The sequence below is a fragment of the Macaca fascicularis genome, chromosome 1 (assembly GCF_037993035.2).
Source record: "Macaca fascicularis isolate 582-1 chromosome 1, T2T-MFA8v1.1".
NCBI lineage: Eukaryota > Metazoa > Chordata > Mammalia > Primates > Cercopithecidae > Macaca > Macaca fascicularis.
Genome location: NC_088375.1, coordinates 218691758 through 218714724, shown reverse-complemented (window position 1 = coordinate 218714724; position 22967 = coordinate 218691758). Strand labels below are relative to the sequence as shown.

General features: G+C 50.2%; 1 protein-coding gene across 2 annotated transcripts in view; it reads right to left on the bottom strand.

Annotated features, from left to right (window-relative positions):
• SPATA21 (spermatogenesis associated 21) overlaps nucleotides 1-22967 on the bottom strand; it is a 40965-nt gene that overhangs the window by 5318 nt on the left and 12680 nt on the right. Inside the window, exons 1-6 of one of the 2 annotated variants that reach the window (XM_045387314.2) lie at nucleotides 16049-16123; nucleotides 14822-15264; nucleotides 14344-14429; nucleotides 9791-9928; nucleotides 8804-8875; nucleotides 8560-8677 (exon numbers count right to left, since the gene is read on the bottom strand). In XM_045387314.2, the coding sequence (XP_045243249.1) occupies nucleotides 8560-8677; nucleotides 8804-8875; nucleotides 9791-9928; nucleotides 14344-14429; nucleotides 14822-15264; nucleotides 16049-16123 (932 nt within the window). Of the gene's footprint in view, nucleotides 1-8559; nucleotides 8678-8803; nucleotides 8876-9790; nucleotides 9929-14343; nucleotides 14430-14821; nucleotides 15265-16048; nucleotides 16124-22967 lie in introns of those variants that run through there. The other variant, XM_005544665.4, reaches the window with a different exon arrangement.

Genomic DNA, 22967 nt, shown 5'->3' with positions numbered 1-22967 from the left:
GAACATACAATCGGTTTTACACCAAGACATTCTATTCCCAGGGACAAGCAGGAGACAGATGACTTCATCTTATCTCAGCTGCAAAGAGGCCTTTCTCTTTCACTAATCCTCCTCAGCACAGACCAGTCAGGTCTTTCCCTTCCCACGAGGCCATGTCTCAGGCTATCGCATGGGGAGAAACCTTGATCAGTACCTGGCTTTCCTAGGCAGAGGTCCCTGTGACCTTCCGCAGTGTATTGTGTCCCTGGGTACTTGAGATTAGAGAATGGTGATGACTTTTAACAAGCATACTGCCTTCAAGCACTTTTTTAAACAAAGCACATCCTGCACAGCCCTAAATCCATTAAACCTTGAGTCAACACAGTACATGTCTCTGCAAGCACAGGGTTGGGGCTAGGGTTGCAGATTAACAGCATCTCAAGGCAGAAGAATTTCTCTTAGTACAGAACAAAATGGAGTCTCTTATATCTACTTCTTTCTCCATAGACACAGTAACAATCTGATCTCTCTTTTCCCCACAGTCAGACCATAAACAAATAAATAAAAATACAGGCCGGGCATGGTGGGGTTCATGCTTGTAATCCCAGCACTTTGGGAGACCAAGGTGGGAGGATCACTTAAGCCCAGGAGTTTGAGACCAGCCTGGGCAACACAGTGAGACACCCTATAAGAAATTTTAAAACTAGCCAGGCATGGTGACATGTGCCTGTAGTCCCAGCTACTCAAGAGGCTGACGCGAGAGGATTGCTTGAGCTGGGAGGTCAAGGCTGCAGCGAGCCGTCATCATGCCACTGCACTGCGGCCTGGGCAACGACAGAGCAAGACCCTGTCTCAAGAAAAATGCCATTTTAGGAGTGCTGGGTGCCCTGAGGAAAAGTAGAAGGGTAGGAGGTAGCGATAAGGGACTATTTTGCTCAAAGTGGTAAGCAAAGGTCTCAGAGGTGACATTTGAACAGGATGGCGGAGGAAACAAACTGAATGGGTATCAGGAGGAAGAGTCTTCAGGCAGAGGAGTGGCCTCTGAAAAGGCTGGGAGGTGTAGGAAAGAGCTTGGGACAGCAAGGAGACTGGAGAGGCTGGGGCCTGATGTGTGAGTGGTGGAGAGGAAGAGATACGGGCAGTGAGATGGCAGGGCCATAGCATCTGGGGCTTTGTAGGCAGTGATGAGGGGTGGGCATGCTACTCAGAGTTTGAGAAGCCTTAGGGCTTAAACTGATGGCTCTGCTAGGGCCTTTGCCTATCTTTGGGGCCTAGGATTTGCGGTTTTAATGGGCCTCATACATAGAAGATAGAACACTAATTCCAGGGCCCTCATGTGGTGTAATGTTGGATCTAGATCACTTGTATAAAACTGAAACTCCCAAAAGGCAACACTCTGAGTGAAACAGATGGACTAGAAAATAACTTCACCCCTCAGGAGCCAACAGGACACAGCAGAGTGTGTGCAGCTTTCTCAGTCACAATTTCAGAGGAAATCCCTTGCTCTCTGCTTCCTTTTTTCCCCTTCTTGAGGGCTTGAATTCAGGTGTGTTGCTGATAAGCTGGTTTAGCATTGACTAGGGAATAGTGGAACAATGAATTGGAAACAAACTCGGTGCCTCGGTAACTTTCTCTTCCTGCCTGCTTCCTCTGAACTGTCAGTATAAGAGAGTAAACTCCTATCTTTTTGAACTACAGTGTATTGGGGTCTATTTCTTAACTAAGACACCAGCCTAAAATTCTATACCCAGCTAAACTGTCCAGTAAGTATGAGGATAGAATAAACACATTTGTCATCATAGATAATATTACCTCCCATGCGTCCTTTCCCAAGAAGCTACTGGAGGACATGTTCTTCCAAAGTGAGAACATAAACCAAAAAAGAAAAAGATGTGATTTCAGAAAGCAGGAGATCCTGGCCAGGTGCAGTGGCTCACACCTATCATCCCAGCACTTTGGGAGGCTGAGGCAGGAGGATCAACTGAGGTCAGGAGTTCGAGACCAGGCTGGCAAACATGGTGAAACCCGTCTCTACTAAAAACACAAAAATTAGCTGGACGTGGTGTGGTGCATGCCTGTAATCCTAGCTACTGGGGAGACCGAGGCAGGAGAATCGCTTGAACCCGGGAGGCGGAGGTTGCAGGGAGCGGACATGGCACCACTGCACTCCAGCCTGGGCAACAAGAGTGAAACTCAGCCTCAAAAGAAAAAGAAAGCAGGAGATATAATGCAGGAGAGAGGCGAAGGAAAAGGAAGATGATGAAAAGAGATTGTACGATTGCTGTGCAAATGCCATAAATCACACCTGGTCAAATAAAATTTCTAAACATGAAAACTACAATACCTGGCCCAGTGCAGTGGCTCACTGTTTCTTTAAATGACTGTGATTTTTTCCCTGAAAACTGGACATTGGAATCTGATAATGTGGTAACTATGAATATAAGATTCTCCCCCTTCCTCAGAGTTTGCTGGGTTTTGTTACTGTTTATTTATGTATTTATTTTTGTTGTTGTTGTAGGCTGTCTCTGTGCCAAATATCAGCCTAACGTATAAACTTAAGGTCTTCTCAGGTCTTTTCTGAGCCCAGCACTTTGGGAGGCTGAGGCAGAAGGATTGCTTGAGCCCAGTTCAAGACCAGCCTGGACAACATGGCAAAACCCTGTGTCTACAAAAAATACCAGAACAGCAATACCCAAAGTGAAAAATTCACTGGATGGACTTAAGATCATATTAGGGGAAGATGGTGGAGTGGGAAGCACCAGGAATCTGTCTTCAAACCTACACAACAATTGTGCTGGCAGAATCTGTCATACTATTTTGGAACTCTGGAGTCTTGCACCATCCAGGGGAAGGTTTGGATTGCAAATTGCACTTAATTTTGGTCAGGTTAAGCTTTTAGCACAATATCAGCTATTTATCTTCCGTTTCCAGCCCCTGGGAGGCAAATGTGCATGGATTCCAGGAGCAGCTTGGCTTGCTGGAGCCAGGGTAGGCAAAAAGGACCCTGTCCTCCAAGATACTGGGAATTGTGCTCTGATCACAAATGGCTGCTTCTGAAAACAAAGGTGCAAAGCGATGGGCTTTGCAAAGGTGCAAGGAGGGGCTGTTGCACCTCCCCACATTGTTGCAAGCCCTTGCCCCTGTGTTTTTTTTCTGTTTGTTTGGTAAGCCATGCCCCCTTCCAGCTGAGGTGACTTCCAGGAAATGTAAAGGGCCAGTGCCCTTTTTCCCACTTCATTTTTCTCTTTTCACCCTTTTCGGAGGCAGACATTAAAGATTAAGACATTCAAAAGCAACCACATATATGGGGGAACATTAGAAAGTAACCCCAGTTTCTAGGGAAAGGCACAGGCTCAGAAAAACCTGAGAAGACCTTCAATGTATGCCTTAGACTGCTCTTTGGCACAGAGACAGCCTACAACAACAACAATAACAAAAATAAATAAGCAAACAATAACAAAACCCAGCAAACTCTGAGGAAGGGGGAGAATCTTATTTTCATAGTTACCACATTATTAGATTCCAGTGTCCAGTTTTCAGCAAAAAATCATAGTCATTCAAAGAAACAGGAAAGCATGGCCGTTTAAAGGAAAAAAACAGAAACAGTCCCTGAAAAGTACCTGACAGCAGATCTTCTAGACAAAATCTTTATAAAACAGCTCTCGGCCGGGCGCGGTGGCTCAAGCCTGTAATCCCAGCACTTTGGGAGGCCGAGACGGGCGGATCACGAGGTCAGGAGATTGAGACCATCCTGGCTAACACGGTGAAACCCTGTCTCTACTAAAAAATACAAAAAACTAGCCGGGCGAGGTGGCGGGCGCCTGTAGTCCCAGCTACTCGGGAGGCTGAGGCAGGAGAATGGTCTAAACCCGGGAGGCGGAGCTTGCAGTGAGCTGAGATCCGGCCACTGCACCCCAGCCTGGGCGACAGAGCGAGACTCTGTCTCAAAAAAAAAAAAAAAAACAACAGCTCTCTCTTTTTTTTTTTTTTTTTTTTTTTTTTGAGACGGAGTCTCGCTCTGTCGCCCAGGCTGGAGTGCAGTGGCCGGATCTCAGCTCACTGCAAGCTCCGCCTCCCGGGTTCACGCCATTCTCCGGCCTCCCCCTCCCGAGTAGCTGGGACTAGAGGCGCTGCCACCTCGCCTGGCTATTTTTTGTATTTCTTAGTAGAGATGGGGTTTCACTGTGTTAGCCAGGATGGTCTCGATCTCCTGACCTCGTGATCCGCCCATCTCGGCCTCCCAAAGTGCTGGGATTACAGGCTTGAGCCACCGCGCCCGGCCAAAACAGCTCTCTTAAAAGATGCTCAGAGAACTAAAGGAAGACTTGGAGAAAGTCAAGCGAACAATATATGATCAAGATGGAAGTACAAAAGAGATTAAAAAAAAATCCAAACAAGAAACCAAAAAGATTGTGGAGTTGGAAAGTACAGTAACTCAAATGAAAGTTTCATTAGAGGGATTCAAGGCAGATTTGAGCAGGCAGAAGAATCAGTGAACTTGAAGACAGGACAGTGGAGTAATTACTTTTCAGTCTGGAGTTGGAAAGTATAATAATTGAAATGAAAATTTTACTAGAGGGATTCAAGGTACATTTGAGCAGGCAGAAGAATCTGTGAACTTGAAGATAGGACAATGGAATAATCAAGTCTGAGGAACAGAATGAAAAAATAATTGAAGAGGCCGGGCGCAGTGACTCACGCCTGTAATTCCAGCACTTCGGGAAGTTGAGGTGGGTGGATCACCTGAGGACGGGAAATCAAGACCAGCCTGGCCAACATGGTGAAACCCTGTCTCTACTAAAAATAGAAAAATTAGCCGGGCATGGTGGTGGATGGGTGCCTGTAATCCCAGCTACTCGGGAGGCTGAGGCAGGAGAATCTCTTGAACCCAGAGGCGGAGGTTGCAGTGTGCCGAGATCGCGCCATTGCACTCCAACCTGAGTGACATAGCGAGACTCCGTCTGAAAAAATAATAATAAATAATCGAAGAAAAGTGAACCCCAAAACTTTGGGAGGCTGAGGTGGGCAGATAGGTTGATGTCAGGAATCTGAGACCAGCCTGTAAAACCCCATCTCTACTAAAAATACAAAAATTAGCCTGGCATGGTGGTGTGCCCATGTAGTCCCAGCTACTCCAGAGGCTGAGGCAGAAGAATTGCTTGAACCCAGGAGGCAGAGGTTGCAGTGAGTCAAGATTGTGCCACTGCACTCCAGCCTGGGCAATGGAGCAAGACTCTGTCTCAAAAAAAAAAAAAAACCAGGCACATTGGCTCATACCTGTAATCCCAGCACTTTGGGAGGCCAAGGTGGGCGGATCACCTGAGGTCAGGAGTTTGAGACCAGCCTGACCAACATGGTGAAACCCCATCTCTACTAAAAATACAAAATTAGCCAGGCATGGTGGCACATGCCTGTAATCCCAGCTACTTGGGAGGCTGAGGCAGGACAATTGCTTGAACCCAGGAGGCGGAGGTTGTGGTGAGCCGAGATTGCGGCATTGCACTCCAGCCTGGGCAACAAGAGCAAAACTCCATCTCAAAAATTAAAATAAAGTAAAATAATAAAAATATGCTGAGTGGGTACCAAAGAAATAGAATGAATAAGATCAACTATTAGCACAACAGGGTGACTATAGTCAATAATAATTTAATTGTATATCTAAAAGTAAAAGAGGCCGAGCATGGTGGCTCACACCTGTAATCCCAGCACTATGGGAGGCCGAGGCAGGTGGATCACCTGAGGTCAGGAGTTCAAGACCAGCCTGGTCAACATGGAGAAACACTGTCTCTATTAAAAATACAAAAATTAGCCAGGCATGGTGGCAGGTGCCTGTAATCCCAGCTACTTGGGAGGCTGAAGCAGGAGAATTGCTTGAACCTGGGAGGCAGAGCTTGTGATGAGCTGAGATCGTGCCATTACACTCCAGCCTGGGCGACAGAGTGAGACCGTCTCAAAAAAAAAAAACAAAAAAAAAAACCACATATATATATATATATTCACAATGGATGCTCCAGCTTAGGCAATAGAGTGAGTGAGACTTCAAGGGTAACCATCCTCTGAAGCATTTATCCTTTATGTTACAAACAATCCAATTATATTGTATTGTATTGTATTGTATTGTATTGTATGCAGAGTTTCGCTCTCGTTGCCCAGGCTGGAGTGCACTGGCGTGATCTCAGCTGACTGTAACCTCCGCCTCCTGAGTTCAAATGATTCTCTCCTGCCTTAGCCTCCTGAGTAGCTGGGATTACAGGCACCCACCGCCATGCCCGGCTAATTTTTGTATTAGTAGTAGAGACGGGGTATCACCATGTTGGCTAGGCTGGTTTCGAACTCCTGACCTCAGGTGATCCACCCGCCTCAGCCTCTCAGAGTGCTGAAATTACAGGCATGAGCCACTGTGCCTGGCTGGAAAAAATCTCTTGTCTTTGGAGTTGCTAAATTGTTCTTGCTGGAACAGGCTGCACTCATTCCCCTTTCTCTGGCCCATGTGGAAAAGGCCTAGTCTGTGGTAGGAAAAAAATTAGTCCAACTTACTGATTGGCAAGGACAAGCCTTTGTGTGATGCACTGAGAGGAGACCCCAGCAGGCTGAAAGCCTGGTTCCTACAGGCTCAATTCTGTGAGATACGCTCCTGTCCTCATATCCTTCCATCACTTGCATTGAAGAGTTGAGGAAACATGCCCTTATTTTACAGATGAAGAAACTGAATCGAGAGAAAGCAATTTGCCCAAGGCTACTGAACTAGTAAGAGGCACAGACAAAACTCCAAATTCCTCTTTCTTTCCTTCCTTCCTTCCTTCCTTCCTTCCTTCCTTCCCTCCCTCCTTCCCTCCTTTCTTCCTTTTTTTTTTTTTTTTTTTTGAGACGGAATCTCACTCTGTCCCCCAGGCTGGAGTGCAGTGGTGCAATCTCGGCTCACTGCAACCTCTGCCTCCCGGGTTCAAGTGATTCTTCTGCCTCAGCCTCCTGAGTAGCTGGGATTACAAGCGCCCGCCACCACGCCCAGCTAACTTTTTGTATTTTTAGTAGAGATGAGGTTTCACTGTGTTAGCCAGGATGGTCTTGGTCTCCTGACCTTGTGATTCGCCCGCTGCGGCCCCCCAAAGTGCTGGGATTACAGGTGTGAGCCACCACGCCTGGCTTTGCTTTTCTTTTTTTTAAGAGATGGACTTTGTCACCGAGGCTGGAGTGCAGTGGTGCCATCATAGCTGACTGCAGTCTCGAACTCCCGGGCTCAAGCAGTCCTTCCCCTTTAGCCTCCTGAGTAGCTAGACTACAGGCACACACCACCTTGCCCAGCAACAAAGTGCCTTTTGGCTGGACATGGTGGCTCATGCCTGTAATCCCAGCACTTTGGGAAGCCACGCATGGTGGCACGCGCCTGTAATCCCAGCTACTAGGGAAACCGAGGTGGGAGGATCGATTGAGCCCAGGGGGTCGAGGCTGTAGTGAGTCGTGATTGTATCACTAACACTCCAGCCTGGGCAACAGGCTTTCACCTCTGTTGAAAGCTAGCATTTATTGAGCAACAAGCATTAAAATATGTTCATTTCAAAGACAGGAAATGGGCCGGGCGCGGTGGCTCACGCCTGTAATCCCAGCACTTTGGGAGGCCGAGGCGGGCGGATCACAAGGCCAGGAGATCGAGACCACGGTGAAACCCCGTCTCTACTAAAAATACAAAAAATTAGCCGGGCGCGGTTGTGGGCGCCTGTAGTCCCAACTACTCGGGAGGCTGAGGCAGGAGAATGGCGTGAACCCGGGAGGCGGAGCTTGCAGTGAGCCGAGATCGCGCCACTGCACTCCAGCCTGGGCAACAGAGCGAGACTCCGTCTCAAAAAAAAAAAAAAAAACAAAGACAGGAAATGAAGGCTCAGGCTCCTCTGAAGCGTGAGGGCCTGAAACTGCTATTTGAAGATCAACTGGACTGTTCTGCCTTCACCCTTTGCTTCTAACCCTGGCTGTCTCTTTCTTAGATGAACCACTACCTACCCACCCACCTGCCCTGGAGACACGTGGAGGCTTTTGTGTCTTCTGGCCCAGGTAGGGTCCATCAAATTCCTTTCCTGGGACTGCTTGATGGGTGCTGCAGGGAAGAATCCCTCTTGCTGCACTAGGAGGGTGTGAGCATGGGGCCGCCAGCTCCATGGGAATCCCTCCCTCTGTAGGGAGAGCCTAGCTGAGCTCAAAGCCAATGCATAGACATGGATAGGTGGAGAGAGAAAGCCTTACTGGTATCATTTGGTCTCTGGGATCCCGCCAGTCCTGAGGCCCCAACCAGTGATTTGAGCCATACATTCCCCTTTTGCTTCAGCCAGTTTTAGTCTAGTTTCTTTCACTTTTTTTTTTTTTTTTTTGAGACAGAGTCTCATTCTGTCGCTCATGCTGAAGTGCAGTGGTGCAATCTCAGCTCACTGCAACCTCCACCTCCTGGGTTCAAGCGATTCTCCTGCTTCAGCCTCCAGTTTCTTTCACTTGTGACTAAAAGTCATAACTACCAAAAGTTCTCAGTGCCAAAATGCTAGATGCCACCTCTGTGTCCACAACCCTTCATCCCCAACAACCAGCCCCACTCACTTTGTGATTTCCTCTAAGACTGCCTCTGGTAAGGCCAGCATCTCTACCAGCAGGGACAGGATCTCAAAGAGTAGAGTGTGGGGGTTGTGGGGAGCCATGTCCGTCAGGGCATTCTGTTCTGGAGACAAGGGATAGTGGCTGCCATTACCACAGGGCAGTCCTGAATGCCCTCTCCTTTCCCCGCAAGCAACCTCCCAGCAGCTCCTCCTCCAGTTCTGACTACCCTGGGCTCATCCCTGCTCACCCACAGAGCAGAAGAAGCGCCTGGTGTCTGTCATCACAGCCAAGAAGTCTTTGAAATCCACATGACCGTCTCCTGTGGAGGCCAGAGGAGTAACTGGGTGGGCAGGGACCTTCGGAACAGGTCCGTGCCTTGCAGCCCAGGCGTGGTTATTAGAAGTTACTCTCTGGGTCTGATGATCAAGCAGTGCATACTCAATGCAGACAACATGGGGCACACAGGAAAGTAGAAGCTGAAAGTGCTCACACCTGTAATCCTAGCACTTTGGGAGGCGAGGTGCGTGGATCACCTGAGGTCAGGAGTTTGAGACCTACCTGGCCAACATGGTAAAACCCCATCTGTACTAAAAATACAAAAATTAGCTAGGAGTGTTGGCGCACACCTGTAATCCCAGATACTTGGGAGGCTGAGGCAGGAGAATCGCTTGAATCTGAGAAGCAGAGGTTGCAGTGAGCCAAGATGGTGACACTGCACTCCAGCCTGGGCGACAAAGCAAGACTCTGTCGCAAAAACAAACAAAAAAGCAAAAAAAAAAAAAAAAAATTGTTAAGAATTTATATGATGTTGGGCGCAGTGGCTCACACCTGTAATCCCAGCACTTTGAGAGGCTGAGGCAGGCAGATTCCTGGAGTCCAGGAGTTTGAGACCAGCCTGGGCAACAAAGACCCTACCTCTACAAAAAATAAAAAATTAGCCAGGCGTGGTAGTGCGCCTATAGTCCCAGTTAGGAGTCTGAGGTGGCAGGATTGCTTGAGCCTAGGAGGTCGAGGCTGTGGTGAGCAGGGATCACAGCATTACACTCAGCCTGAGCAACAGAGCCAGACGTCGTCTCAAACAACAAGAACAACAAAGGCATTTCTAGACTGTGACAGCAGAGCATTAAACCAAGCATGGAATCCTTTAGGTGCAGAGCCTCATGCAACTGCACAGGCTTCAAGCCAGTGAAGCAGGCCCTGCTTGGGACGCAGAGTGGAGCCCTCTGCTACTCACCATTGACATCAGCACTCATCAGGGCGTCCTCCACCTGGGCCGGCGTCACAGAGAAGCCCATTAGGAGCAGGATGTTCTTCAGGCTCTGTGCATCCACCTCACCAGGGCCATTGAAGATCTCAAAGTAGCTGCGGAAGGCTGTGGGGAGGGCAGGGTTGTGTGGGGTGGGGGCGTTTCTTGTTTGTCTCGTTCATCCCATCACCCCAACCGCCCTCCTGCCAGCTGCCTCCACCATCAAAAGTGAAAATAAAAGAGCCGGATGCGTTGGCTCATGCCTGTAATCCCAACATTTTGGGAGGCTGAGGCAGGCAGATCACCAGCCTGGCCAACATGGTGAAACCCTGTCTCTACTAAAAATACAAAACTTAGCTGGGCATGGTGGTGCATGCCTGTTGTCCCAGCTACTTGGGAGGCTGAGGCAGGAGAATCGCATGAACCCGGGAGGCGGAGGTTGCAGTGTGCTGAGATTGTGCCACTATACTCCAGCCTGGGTGACAGAGCGAGACTCCAAAAAAAAAAAAAAAAAGAGAAAGAGAGAGGGAGGGAAGGAGAGAGGGAGGAAAGAGAAAGAAAAAGAAAAAAAGAAAAGAAAGGGCTGTGATCCCGTTGACTCACTCTGCTGTCTATTCCAAATCCAGGCCAAGGGTTTAGTTTGGGTGCCAACAGCTCAGCTAATTAGTGGCCTTCACTCAGCGCCAGTGGCCCACCCACTTTAGGGCACCCTACTGTGTGCCAGACACTGGACTAGACTCTTTATAGCCATGTTCTCAAGAGTAGAGTGCTTATTCCCATTGTAACGATGGGGAGCCTCAGAACGATGTAACTGAGGCTCAGAGGTTAGATGACTGGACAGTTTTTCTGACTAAGTCTGTGCCCTGGTCCTTGGTCGATCTGGTCCTTGGTTGATCTGGATGAACGCCGTCGAAAGGATTGCTGCCTTGTGTGGACCAGACCTTGTGTGGACCAGAGGATGGGAAGGGTCTGAGAACACCGCAGAGCAGCACCAAGTGATACAAAGGCTGTGTACTAGTCAGATTGTGTGTCAGGTTTCTCAGCCCCATGGCAAAATCTGGGTTGGAGTCAATAGAGGGTCTTACTCTGTTGATCCAGCTGGAGTGCAGTGGTGTGATCATGGCTCACTGCTTCCTGGATCTCCTGGGCTCGAGGGGATCCTACTATCTGCGCCTCCCCAGTAGCTCGGATGACAGGTGCACACCACCATGCCCAGCTTTTTTTTTTTTAATTTTTATTTTTAGTAGAGATGGGGTCTCCCTATGTTGCCCAGGCTGGTCTTGAAATCCTAGGCTCAAGCAATCCTCCTGCCTCAGTCCCCCAAAGTGCTGGAGTTACACGCATGAGCCACCGTGCCCGGCCTGGCTCTGCCATTTAATAAGCTGGATTGCTCTTATGTTGAAGCCCTAACCCCCAGTACTTCTGAACCTGCCTGTGTTTGAAGATAGGGCCTTCAAAGAGGTGATTAAGTTAAAAAGAGGCCTTTAGTGTGTGTCCTAATCCAATCCAACTGGAGTCCTCATGCAAAAAGGAAATTTGGGCTAAGTGTGATGGCTAACACCATCCACCCAGCACTTCGGGAAGCTGAGGCAGTAGAATCACTTGAGCCCAGGAGTCTGAGACCAGCCTGAGCAACATAAGAAACTTCGTCTCTAGGCCGGGCGCGGTGGCTCAAGCCTGTAATCCCAGCACTTTGGGAGGCCGAGACGGGCGGATCACGAGGTCAGGAAATCGAGACCATCCTGGCTAACACGGGGAAACCCCGTCTCTACTAAAAAATACAAAAAACTAGCCGGGCGAGGTGGCGGGCGCCTGTAGTCCCAGCTACTCGGGAGGCTGAGGCAGGAGAATGGCGTGAACCCGGGAGGCGGAGCTTGCAGTGAGCTGAGATCCAGCCACTGCACTCCAGCCTGGGCGACAGAGCGAGACTCCGTCTCAAACAAAAAAAAAAAAAAAGAAAAAGAAACTCTGTCTCTATAGAAAATTTTAGAAATTAGCCAGGCACAGTGGCACATGCTTGTAGTCCCAGCTACTCAGGAGGCTGAGGTGGAAGGATTACTTGAGCCCCAGAGGTAGAGGCTGCAGTGAGGTAGGATCACACCACTGCACTCCAGCCTGGGTGACAGAGCAAGGCCCTGCCTCAAATAAGTAAATAAATAAATAAATAAATAATGCAAATTTGGACACACACAGAGATACCAGGGTTGCCCATTCACAGAGGAAAGACCATGTGAGGACAATGAGAAGACAGCTGTCTGCAAGCCAAGCAGGGAGGCCACAGAAGAAAGCAACCTGCCGACACCCTGATCTTGGACTTCCAGCCTCCAGAACTGTGACAAAAGAAATGTCTGCTGTTTCAGCCATCCAGTCTGTGGTCCTCTGTTATGGCAGCCCGCTCTGACTAGGACGCTGGGCATGGGCAAGTTGCTGCACTTCCATCAGCCTCTATTTCCGTATCTGTACGATGGCCGTAACAACAGCGCACCCTCTTGGAGGTATTGTATGAACTCAGTGCCTGGCACACAATAGCCTCTGTTAGCCTGGAAGTCTCTGACAAACAGCGCTGAATGGTGGGGAAGAGGTGGGGCTAGGACTGGTGTTGGGGCATGTGGTGACCTGTCGTGGGCAGGCACATCACAGAAGGAAAAACCAGAGCAACTCTCAGAAGCAAGTGTGATCACTCAGAATGCCTCGTGGTTTGAGCCATCGGAGCAGGGCAGTCGGCCCTTTATTACCAGACAGGGATTGGGAGTTGTGGGACCCTGAGTCTCTAAGTCAAAGTGGCACATTGTTCATGAACTGCTCAAGGAGGTGGGCAGGGAGAGCTGCACTTAGGAAGGTGGCTAGGGAGTTGTATATTATTATTATTATTATTACTATTTTTAAGACAGAGTCTCGCTCTGTCGCCCAGGTTGGAGTGCAGTGGCGTGATCTCGGCTCACTGCAACCTCCGCTTCCCGGGTTCAAGCGATTCTCATGCCTCAGCCTCCTGAGTAGCTGGGATTATAGGCACGCACCACCACACCCGGCTAATTTTTGTATTTTTAGTAGAGACGGGGTTTCACCATGTTGGTCAGGCTGGTCTCGAACTCTTGACCTCGTGATCCACCCACCTAAGCCTCCCAAAGTGTGGGGATTACAGGTATCAGCCACCGCGCCCGGCTGGAGTTGTATATTATTTTATTTTTAAGAGAGGGTCTTGCTCTGTCCCCCAGGCTGGAGTGTAGTAGCATAATCATAGCCCACCATAACCTCAAACTCCTGAGCTCAAGTGATCCTCCCACCTCAGCCTCCTGGGTAGCTGGGACTACAGGCTCATGCCACTATGTATGGCTAATTTTTAAATTTTTTGTAGATATGGGGGTCTTACTATGTTGCTTAGGCTAGTCTTGAACTCCTGGCCTCAAGCGATCCTCCTGCCTCAGGCTCCCAAAGTGCTGGGATTATAGGCATGAGCCACTGTGCCCAGCCATGGTAGAGGGTTTTAATACTAAAAGGGGTGGACTTAAAGGATGGGGTCACAGGGAGCCAGTGAGAGCATCCAGGGAAGACAGAGGAAGGGACCACTTTGGCCAAGAGGGTTGCAGGCTTTGGGGAGGAGTGGGGGATGGAAGGAGGATGTACATCCATTCTTCTAGGGCCAGGGTGATGGGGGAGTGGGGTCACAGGACCCCGTCCTGAGGACAATAGAGAGCAGGGTAGGCATTCAGAACTTTTTAACTTTTTGGTGAAGGTGAGATGCAGTGGGAATGGGGGAGATGCTTAGGCTGGTGTCCTTGTTTAATGATGAGGGACTGTCTAGGATGGGCAGGGTTCCGGGAGCCCTGTCTCCTATCCAGGGTGCTCTGAAGAGGACCATGGAGCAGGCTTGGGTTAAGGGAAGCAGAAACTATTCCAAAACCTAAATCACTCTGCAAGGCTTCTGTCATTCTCTCAGAGAGGCAGCTCTGGCACAGGGAGAGCGCTGGACTTCGAGTCAGAAGACCTAGCACAAGGCCGGGCGCGGTAGCTCACGCCTGTAATTCCAGATTTTGGGAGGCCGAGGTGGGTAGATCGGTTGAGTTCAGGAGTTTGAGACCAGCCTGGCCAATATGGTGAAACTTCGTCTCTACTAAAAATACAAAAATTAGCCGGGCGTGGTGTCACACACCTGTAATCCCAGCTATTCAGGAGGCTGAGGTAGGAGAATCGTTCGAACCCTGGAGGCAGATGTTGCAGTGAGCTGAGATCGTGCCACTGCACTCCAGCCTGAGCGACAGAGTGAGATTCTTTCTCAAAAAAAAAAAAAAAAAAAAATTGACCCAGCATGAGTTCTGGCTCCACCAACCCAGCAGCTTTGTGAGCTGGGGCCACCCCCTTACCCTGCCCTGCCCCACAGGCCAAGTGCAGAAAACCGCTGCTGGATCTGCTACACGGGGCTGTGGTGGGCATGGCGGCAGCCGTGTGATCTGGAAAACACCCCAGTCTGCCCTGCACCTATAAACCCCCAAGGACCAAGGGTCCTGCCTGTGCTGGGACCTCCCTGGCCTCCCTGCCCTCACCTTCCTCTTGCTTCAGGGTCAGTTGCTCCTCGGACTTTTCCCGGTTTTGATACAGCTTTTGGAGGCTCTGCTCTTCCGGCTCCTGCCTGCAGAGGACAGAACCCCGGCCCAGGGCAACATCCGGCCGCCCACCCTGCTGATAGCTAGGGGAGGGGTTGGGGAAGCCTGCAGGAGGAGGTCGTTGGGGAGGCTTTGAGGAGCCAGGAGGGCTCAAGAATGGCAGGAAAAAGGAGACCCAGAGGAGGAGTGGGATAGAGGAGAGGGGGACTAGAGGGAGACCCCTTCGGGGGAGTTAGAAAAGGGGTCAGAAATGGGAGAGGAGGCAGAGACATGGGAGATGCGGAGAGGAGACACGTGAGGAGAAATGGAGAGTGGGGGACACACAAGGGAACAGGCAGGTACAGGGACCTGCATCTGGGACAAGGCTCTGATTTTGGGGCCTTTCAGGAGCGGGCAGGTGGGCAGCAGGGGCTCCTACCGTGCCTTGGCGTAGCTCAGGGTTCTCTCGCTGCTGTGGTGCGAGAGCTCCATCCTTCTCCAGCCCAGGTCCAGGGCAGGGCACAGCAGGACAGGGCAAGGCGTGGAGGTGGGGACCGGGGCTCCCACAGGGGCAGGCTCTGGCCCAGGAGCTGACAGCCTGGCCCACGATGGGCCACTGGCAGGGGCCGAGGCAGGGGTCTGAGGCAGGCTTGGGGATGAGGTGGGCACTGGGGTCAGGGTCCTGGGGGACTTCTGGGCTGTCAGGGACCGGGCCTTCAAGGCTCTCCGATGGGAGGCTTCCACTTTCTCCACCTCCAGCAAGCACTTCATGAAGCCCTGCCGGAATTTCCTGAGGTTCTGTGTCCCTGCAGCCACCACGGGCTTCTGAGGCTGCTGCTGCACACGGTCCGGCTCCCGCCTCTCTCCAATGTCCCTCACCTCCTGGGGATAGGGGAGGGGATCCAGGAGGCCTCTAGCAGGCCAGAGTGTCCCACAAAGCTCCTCCCTGCCATCCCATCTCCAGAGATCCTCAGACTGCCCCTTACTCTCTGAGCCTTCGGAGGATGTACCCCAAATCTCACATGCACCCCACTGTGCTCCTGCCCCACGTCCTCCTGCCCCACGTCCTCCCCAACACTTGACTTGCTACCTCCCAGTGAGCTGGGTTTGTTTTCTTGTTGTTGTTGTTGTTGTTTTTTGAGACAGGGTTTTGCTCTGTCACTCAGGCTGGAGTGCGGTGGCGTGATCTCAGCTCATTGTAGCCTTGACCTTCCAGGCTCAAGTGATCCTCCCACCTCAGCCTCCAGAGTAGCTGGGACTACAGCTGCGCACTACCACGCCCAGGTAATCTTTTTTTTTTTTTTTTTTGAGATGATGTCTTGCTGTGTTTCCCAGGCTGGAGTGCAGTGGTGTGATCTTGGCTCACTGCAACCTCCACCTCCCAGGTTCAAGTGATTCTCCTGCCTCAGCCTCCTGAGTGGCTGGGACTACAGGCATGCACCACCATGCCCAGCTAATTTTTATATTTTTAGCAGAGACGGGGTTTTGCCACATTGACCAGGCTGGTCTCGAACTCCTGACCTCAGGTGATCTGTCACAGGACATCACCTGTGGCTCCCAAATTGCTGGGATTACAGGCATGAGCCACTGCACCCGGCCTAATCTTTGTATTTTTTGTAGAGACAGGGTTTCACCATGTTGCCCAGGCTGGTCTGGAACTCCTGACCTCAAGTGATCCTCCGCCTTGGCCTCCCAAAGTGCTGGGATGACAAGTGTGAGCCGCCACACCTGGCTGAGCCATGGTCTTGAGTGAGTTACTCCCGGTCCCACCACTTGGCCTTGTTCATGCCTGTTGTCTGCCCTCCTGACCAGAAGGTAAGCATTATTGAGGGCAGGACCTTGGCTGCCTCTTTTATTCCTGTACACCCGCTTCTCATTCACTCAGCAACCCCAGGCTCTCTTGCACCTGTTCCCTCTCCTCAGAGGGACTGGCTGTCCCCATTCTGCCTCCTGCCAGGCCAGGCTTTTCTCCCAATCAAAGGCGCTGTGCTTACTACACACTCTCTCTTCCTAAGTTATCAACTTTGCTTTCCCCACCAGATTACTCCTATTAGCATGTAAATATATTATCATCTTCCCTCTTTTATTTTGAAAGAAATAGGGTCTCATTTTGTTGCCCAGGCTGGAATGCAGTGACACGATCTCAGCTCACTGCCACCTTGAATTCCTGGGCTCAAGGGATAATCCCACCTCAGCCTCCCAAGTGGCTAAGACTACAGGTGCTCACCACCAGGCCCAGCTAATATTTTAATTTTTTGTAGAGACAGGGTCTCGTCTTGCCCAGGCTGGTCTCAAACCCCTGGGCTCAAATGATCCTCCTATCTCAGCCTCCCAAAGTGCTGGGATTACAGATGTGTGCCACCAAAGCCGGCTAATCTTCCTTCTTTAAGAAAAAAACAGTCTCCTGATACCACCTCACCTCCATCATCCCAGTTCTCTGCTCCCCTTCTATTGCAAAATTCCTTGAAAGCGTTGGCTGTCCTGACTCCACACTTCCATCTCCAGTCAGGCTCTGCCTAGCACTCCCTAAAGCTGCTCTTGCCATGCCACGGTCAGATCTCTGCCCTCATCTGAGTTGACCCCTTGGCAGCATTAGACACAGATGCCCATTCACTCTGTCCTTCTGGAAATGCCTCCTGCCCTAGACTCCCGCCCCTCACTGGTTGCTCTGCCCCTGCCTCTGGTGCTGGCTCCTCCTCACTCGTGCTCCATTTCTCAATGTTGTGGAGACCCGGGGATTTGTCCTCAGTCCTCCCCCTGCTCTGGGCTCCCTCCCTCCCTAGAAGTCGTCTTCCTGCCCATGACTCCGTTTTCCTCACATTTCTTTGTCCTTCCTAATACCAGACGTCCTCCTTGACATCTCTTCTTGGGTGTCTAGAACAGGAGCAAAGCAGAGACCTCAGGTTCCTCTCATCTGCTGCTATCCAGGCTTGTGTCTCACTTAATGACATCACCTGTGGCTCACGCCCCAGACCTAGAGTCCTTGTTTTTATTTTCCAACTTTTTTTTTTTTCCTGTGATAACATACACATAACATTTACCATCTTTGTTTGTTTGTTTGTTTTGAGACAGAGTCTCACTCTGTTGCCCAGGCTGGAGAGCAGTGGCTGGAGATCTTGGCTCACTGCAACCTCTGCCTCCTGTGTTCAAGCAATTCTCCTGCCTCAGCCTTCCAAGTAGCTAGGATCACAGGTGTGCACCACCACGCCTGGCTAATTTTTGTATTTTTAGTAGAGACGGGGTTTCACCATGTTGGCCAAACTGGTCTCGAACTCCTGACCTCAGGTGATGTGCCTGCCTCGGCCTCTCAAAGTGCTGGGATTACAGGCATGAGCCACCACACCCGACCACATTTACCACCTTAATGATTTTCTTTCTTTGTTTTTTTTTTGTTTTTTTTGTTTTTGTTTTTTTTGAGATGAATTCTCGCTCTGTTGCCACGCTGGAGTGTGGTGGCATGATCTCGGCTCATTACAACTTCCGCCTCCTGGGTTCAAGCAATTCCCCTGCCTCAGCCTCCCGAGTAGCTGGGACTACAGGTGCACGCTACCAAGCCTGGCTAATTTTTTGTATTTTAGTAGAGACAGGGTTTCACCATGTTGGTCAGGATGGCCTCGATCTCGTGACCTCGTGATCCACCCGCTTCAGCCTCTCAAAGTGCTGGGATTATAGGAATGAGCCACTGCATCCAACCAACGATTTTCTTTTTTTTTTAGAGACAGAGTCCTGCTATGTTGCCCAGGCTGGTCTTTTCATCTTGTAGAACAGAAACTCCATATCCATTAAATAATAACCTCCTATCACCACTCCCCCGAGCCCTGGCAACTACCATTTCCACTTCCTGTCTCTACGGATTTGACTAAGAATCTCGTATAAGGCCAGGCGCGGTGGCTCACGCCTGAAATCCCAGCACTTTGGGAGGCTGAGGCAGGCGGATCATGAGGTCAGGAGATCGAGACCATCCTGGCTACATGGTGAAACCCCGTCTCTACTAAAAATACAAAAAAAAAAAAAAAAAAAAAAATTAGCCAGGAGTGGTAGCGGGTGCCTGTAGTCCCAGCTACTCGAGAGGCTGAGGCAGGAGAATGGAGTGAACCTGGGAGGCAGAGCTTCCAGTGAGCCAAGATCGTGCCACTGCACTGCAGCCTGGGTGACAGAGCAAGACTCAGTCTCACAAAAAAGAATCTCATGTAAGTGGAATTGCTTGGTCTTTTTGTGACTGGCTTATTTCACTTAGCATAACATCCTCAAAGCTCATCCATGTGGCAGCATGTGGCAGAATTTCCTCCCTTTTTAAGGCTGAATAATCTATTGTACGTGCAGACCACATTTGGCATATCCATTCATCTGTCAATGGACACTTGGGTTGCTTTCATCTGTTATCCACTGTGAATAATACTGCTATGAACATAAGTGTACAAAGATCTCCTTGAGACCCTGCTTTCAATTCTCTGGGGTATATACCCAGAAATGGAGTTTCAGCGTCGTATAGTAGTAATTCTACCTTTAATTTTCAGAGGAACTGCTATCATACTCTTTTCTTTTCTCTCTTCTCTTCTCTTCTCTTTTCTTTCTTTTTTGAGACAGAGTTTTGCTCTTGTTGCCCAGGTGGGAGTGCAATGGCACGGTCTTAGCTCACTGCAACCTCTGCCTCCCAGGTTCAAGCGATTCTCCTGGCTCAGCCCCTGGAGTTGCAGGAACTATAGGCGCGTGCCACCACGCCTGGCTAATTTTTGTATTTTTAGTAGAGACAGGGTTTCGCCATATTGGCCAGGCTGGTCTTGAACTGCTGACCTCGAGCAATCTGCCCGCCTCGACCTCCCAAAGTGCTGGGATTACAGGTGTGAGCCACCATGCCTGGCCTGTCATACTGTTTACCACAGTAGCTGTACCATTTTCCATTTCCACCAGCAGTACATAGTGTTCCAGTTTCCTTGTCAACATTTGTTATTTTCTGTTTTTTGGGTTTTTTTACTTGTTATAGCAGTCGTCCTGATGAGTGTGAGCCTAAAGTCTTTTTTTTTTTTTTTTTTGAGACAGAGTCTCGTTCTGTCTTCCCAGGCTGGAGTGCAGTGGCGTGATCTTGGCTTACTGTAACTTCTGCCTCCCGGGTTCAAGTGATTCTCATGCCTCAGCCTCCCAAGTAGGTGGGATCACAGGTGTGTGCCACCACAGCCCAGCTAATTTTTTTGTATTTTTAGTGGAGACGGGGTTTTGCCATGTTGCCTAGGCTGGTCTCAAACTCCTGGCCTCAAGTGATCTGCCCACCTCAGCCACTCAAAGTGTTGGGATTACAGGCGTAAGCCACCGCATCCGGCCTAAACTGTATTTATTTGTTGACATGTAATGGTCTAGACTTTCCACCAACTAGGTCACAAGCTCCATTCACCATGAAGTCACCAGTTTCACAACTGTGTTTGGTATGCCGTCCTCAATATGTATGTTAACTAAACACTGATTATTTCACTTTTCTCAGTGACGTCTGAGAAGCAAGATAACGTAAATAAAGCACTTGGACAGAGTAAACGCTTAGCAAGCAGTAAGGTTGAAAATAATTATAGTTGACGGGTGCGGTGGCTCACGCCTATAATCCCAGCACTTTGGGAAGCTGAGGCGGGTGGATCACCTGAGGTAGGGAGTTTGAGACCAGCCTGATCAACATGGAGAAACCCCGTCTTTGCTAAAAATGCAAAATTAGCTGGGCGTTGTTCGCATGCCTGTAATCCCAGCTACTGGGGAGGACTGAGGCAGGAGAATTGTTTAAACCTGGGAGGCGGAGGTTGAGGTGAGCTGAGATCACACCATTGCAACTTCAGCCTGGGCAACAAGAGCAAAATTCCATCTCAAAAAAAAAAAAAAAAAAAAAATTCTAGTCGAGTATTCTGAAGCCTAGAAAGGAGACCCAATTTTCCCATGCCAGAAACTCCTTTAATTGTTTTCCTGAATTAAAGGCAAATGCTCAATTTCTGTGAAGCCTAAAACAAACTAGCAATCAAAAGCATTTCTGGGCCAGGCGCGGTGGCTCATGCCTGTTATCCTAACACTTCGGGATGCTGAGGCAGGTGGATCGCTTGAGCTCAGGAGTTCGAGAACAGCCTGGGCAACATGGTGGAACCCTGTCTCTACAGAAAAAACAAAAATTAGCCAGGCATGGTCGCTCGCGCCTGTACTACCAGCTACTTGAAGGGGCTGAGGCGGGAGGATTACTTGAGCCCAGGAGGCGGAGGCTGCAGTGAGCCAAGATTGTGCCACTGCACTCTAGCATGGGCGACAGAATATGACCCTGTCTCAAAAAAAAAAAAAAAAAAAAAAAAGCAGTTCTGGGGCTCCTGCTCCATTGTGATATTGGGGGCCCAAGATGGTGGCCATGAATCCAGCCTCACTGTCATCTTGGCCCTCTGGCGACTACAGGGCTTCCAAAGTCCAAGGCCTCTGCCCCTGTCGCAGATATAGACTCTGAGCCCCAAGGTGGGTAGGGGTCTGTCTCAGAATATGTCCTATTATTTCAGGACCCAGCACCAAGCTCTGCTCCCAGCAGGTGCTCAGCCTGTGGGTGAATAATGGTGCCAAGCCCCTGACATCTTTCCTTCCAGCTTCTCCAGCCCATACACACCTGGATTCCTCCTTCTGCCTTCTCTGAGCCCCTTCGACCTGGCACTACGTGTCCTGTACAGACTACTGGGTTGACCTCTGTGCAGCTCTTGTGTCACTGCCCTGCTACCCCTGAGCCTGCGGGGGCTCCCTGGGACCGTCACGCCCATCCCTTCATCCACCTGTGCCACACGTGCAGTCACGTGGATACAGGGGTGCCTAGTCCCCAGCCTCAGGGAGCTCTAATCTAGTATTTATTCTTCCAGCTTTGTGCAAGGTGTTAAGAGGGACGTTAGAGTGCTAAGGCCAAATGCTCCACTCTAGGACCGTGCAGGACGGGTCTCCGGGTGCAGGTGGGCCTTAGACCCACCTAGTTCTCTCTCGTTTTTCACTTGTTAAAAACGATTATATAGTTAAAGAATATGCTGGGAATGCAATATCCTAAGATAGGGAGGGACTGGTTGCAACACCCCCAGGATCTATCTGTTCCACTCCCCTGAGCCCCAGAAATAGGGCAGCCTTCAAGGCTTTAGCCCAGCAAAGCATGTCACCTTGAAGTATAAAACCCAGGGTGAGCTGCTTTCTGGGGTCCCTCAGCAAGTGGGGCACATGTAGACAAGACTCTGTCTGCCCCAGACAACTTTCCTGAGCCTTGGGGGCCAGGCTCACAGTGGATCCTATGCTTCTGTTGTCCTTTGCTGCCCATCTTATATAACATAATAAACCCATTTTATATAACATGTATGTGTGGATATTCTGCCTCACTGGACTCAGACAAGTTGGTAACCAGTACATGGTGAGCCTGCCTCACATACTGGATGCTTCATATCACAGCCAGCCTAGCTTTTCAGCTGCTCTGACCATCGTATCCAATATGCTCGTCCCATGAGGCCCAGATGATGGCCCTCTCCACCGTCAGTCTTCATTCACCTTTCCTATCTCTGTAACTTTCCTTGTGATGGGTCTGCTGCTGCCTGGCTGCTCTTTCTTTGCTTTGCTTTTTTTTTTTGGAGACGGAGTTTCATTCGTTGCCTAGGCTGGAGTGCAATGGCACGATCTCAGCTCACTGCAGCCTCTGCCTCCTGGGTTCAAGTGATTCTCCTGCCTCAGCCTCCCGAGTAGCCAGGACTACAGGCACCTGCCACCATGCCCAGCTAATTTTTTGTGGGTTTTTTTTTTTTTTTTTTTGAGACAAAGTCTCACTCTTGTCCCCCAGGCTAGGGTGCGATGGTGCAATCTCAGCTCACTGCAGCCTCTGCCTCCCGGGTTCAAGTGATTCTCCTGCCTTGGCCCCCTGAGTAGCTGGGATTATAGATGCCTGCCACCATGCCTGGCTAATTTTTTTGTATTTTTAGTAGAGACAGGATTTCCCCATGTTGGCCAAGCTGGTCTCGAACTCTAACCTCAGGTGATCCACCCGCCTCGGCCTCCCAAAGTGCTCGGATTACAGGCGTGAGCCACCGCACCCATCCCTGGCTACTCCCCTTTCTACTCCCTGGCTCTGTCTGTATTCCGTTCCCTCTGTATAGTCTAATACCAGTCCTCCCTCTCCAGAAAGCTACCCAGTGGTCCCAGGGGTCCTCTGAGTGCCTGCAGGACTTCCTGTCCAGGACTCTCATCTCTTGTGGTGCCACCAGCTCAGCTGCATCCTCCAGAGCAGGGAGCAGGAGCCCTCCCCGGCTTTCCTTGTCCTTTCCCTCCAAGCACTGGGCCTGGTATGCCACAGAGACTCAGTATGTACTTGCGGAGCCAAATTGTGCCCTCTCCTCTTCTCCCGCACAGTATCCAGCCCACTCTGTGCATGGGGTAGGGATGGGGGAAAAGGTGGAAACGCACAGGCAAGGAATAGTTCTTATTTCTCTCTCTCTCTCTTTTTTTTTTTCCAAGACAGAGTCATGCTCTGTTGCTCAGGATGGAGTGCAGTGGTGCGATCTTGGCTCACTACATCCCCTACCTCACAGGTTCAAGCGATTCTCCTGCCTCAGCCTCCTGAG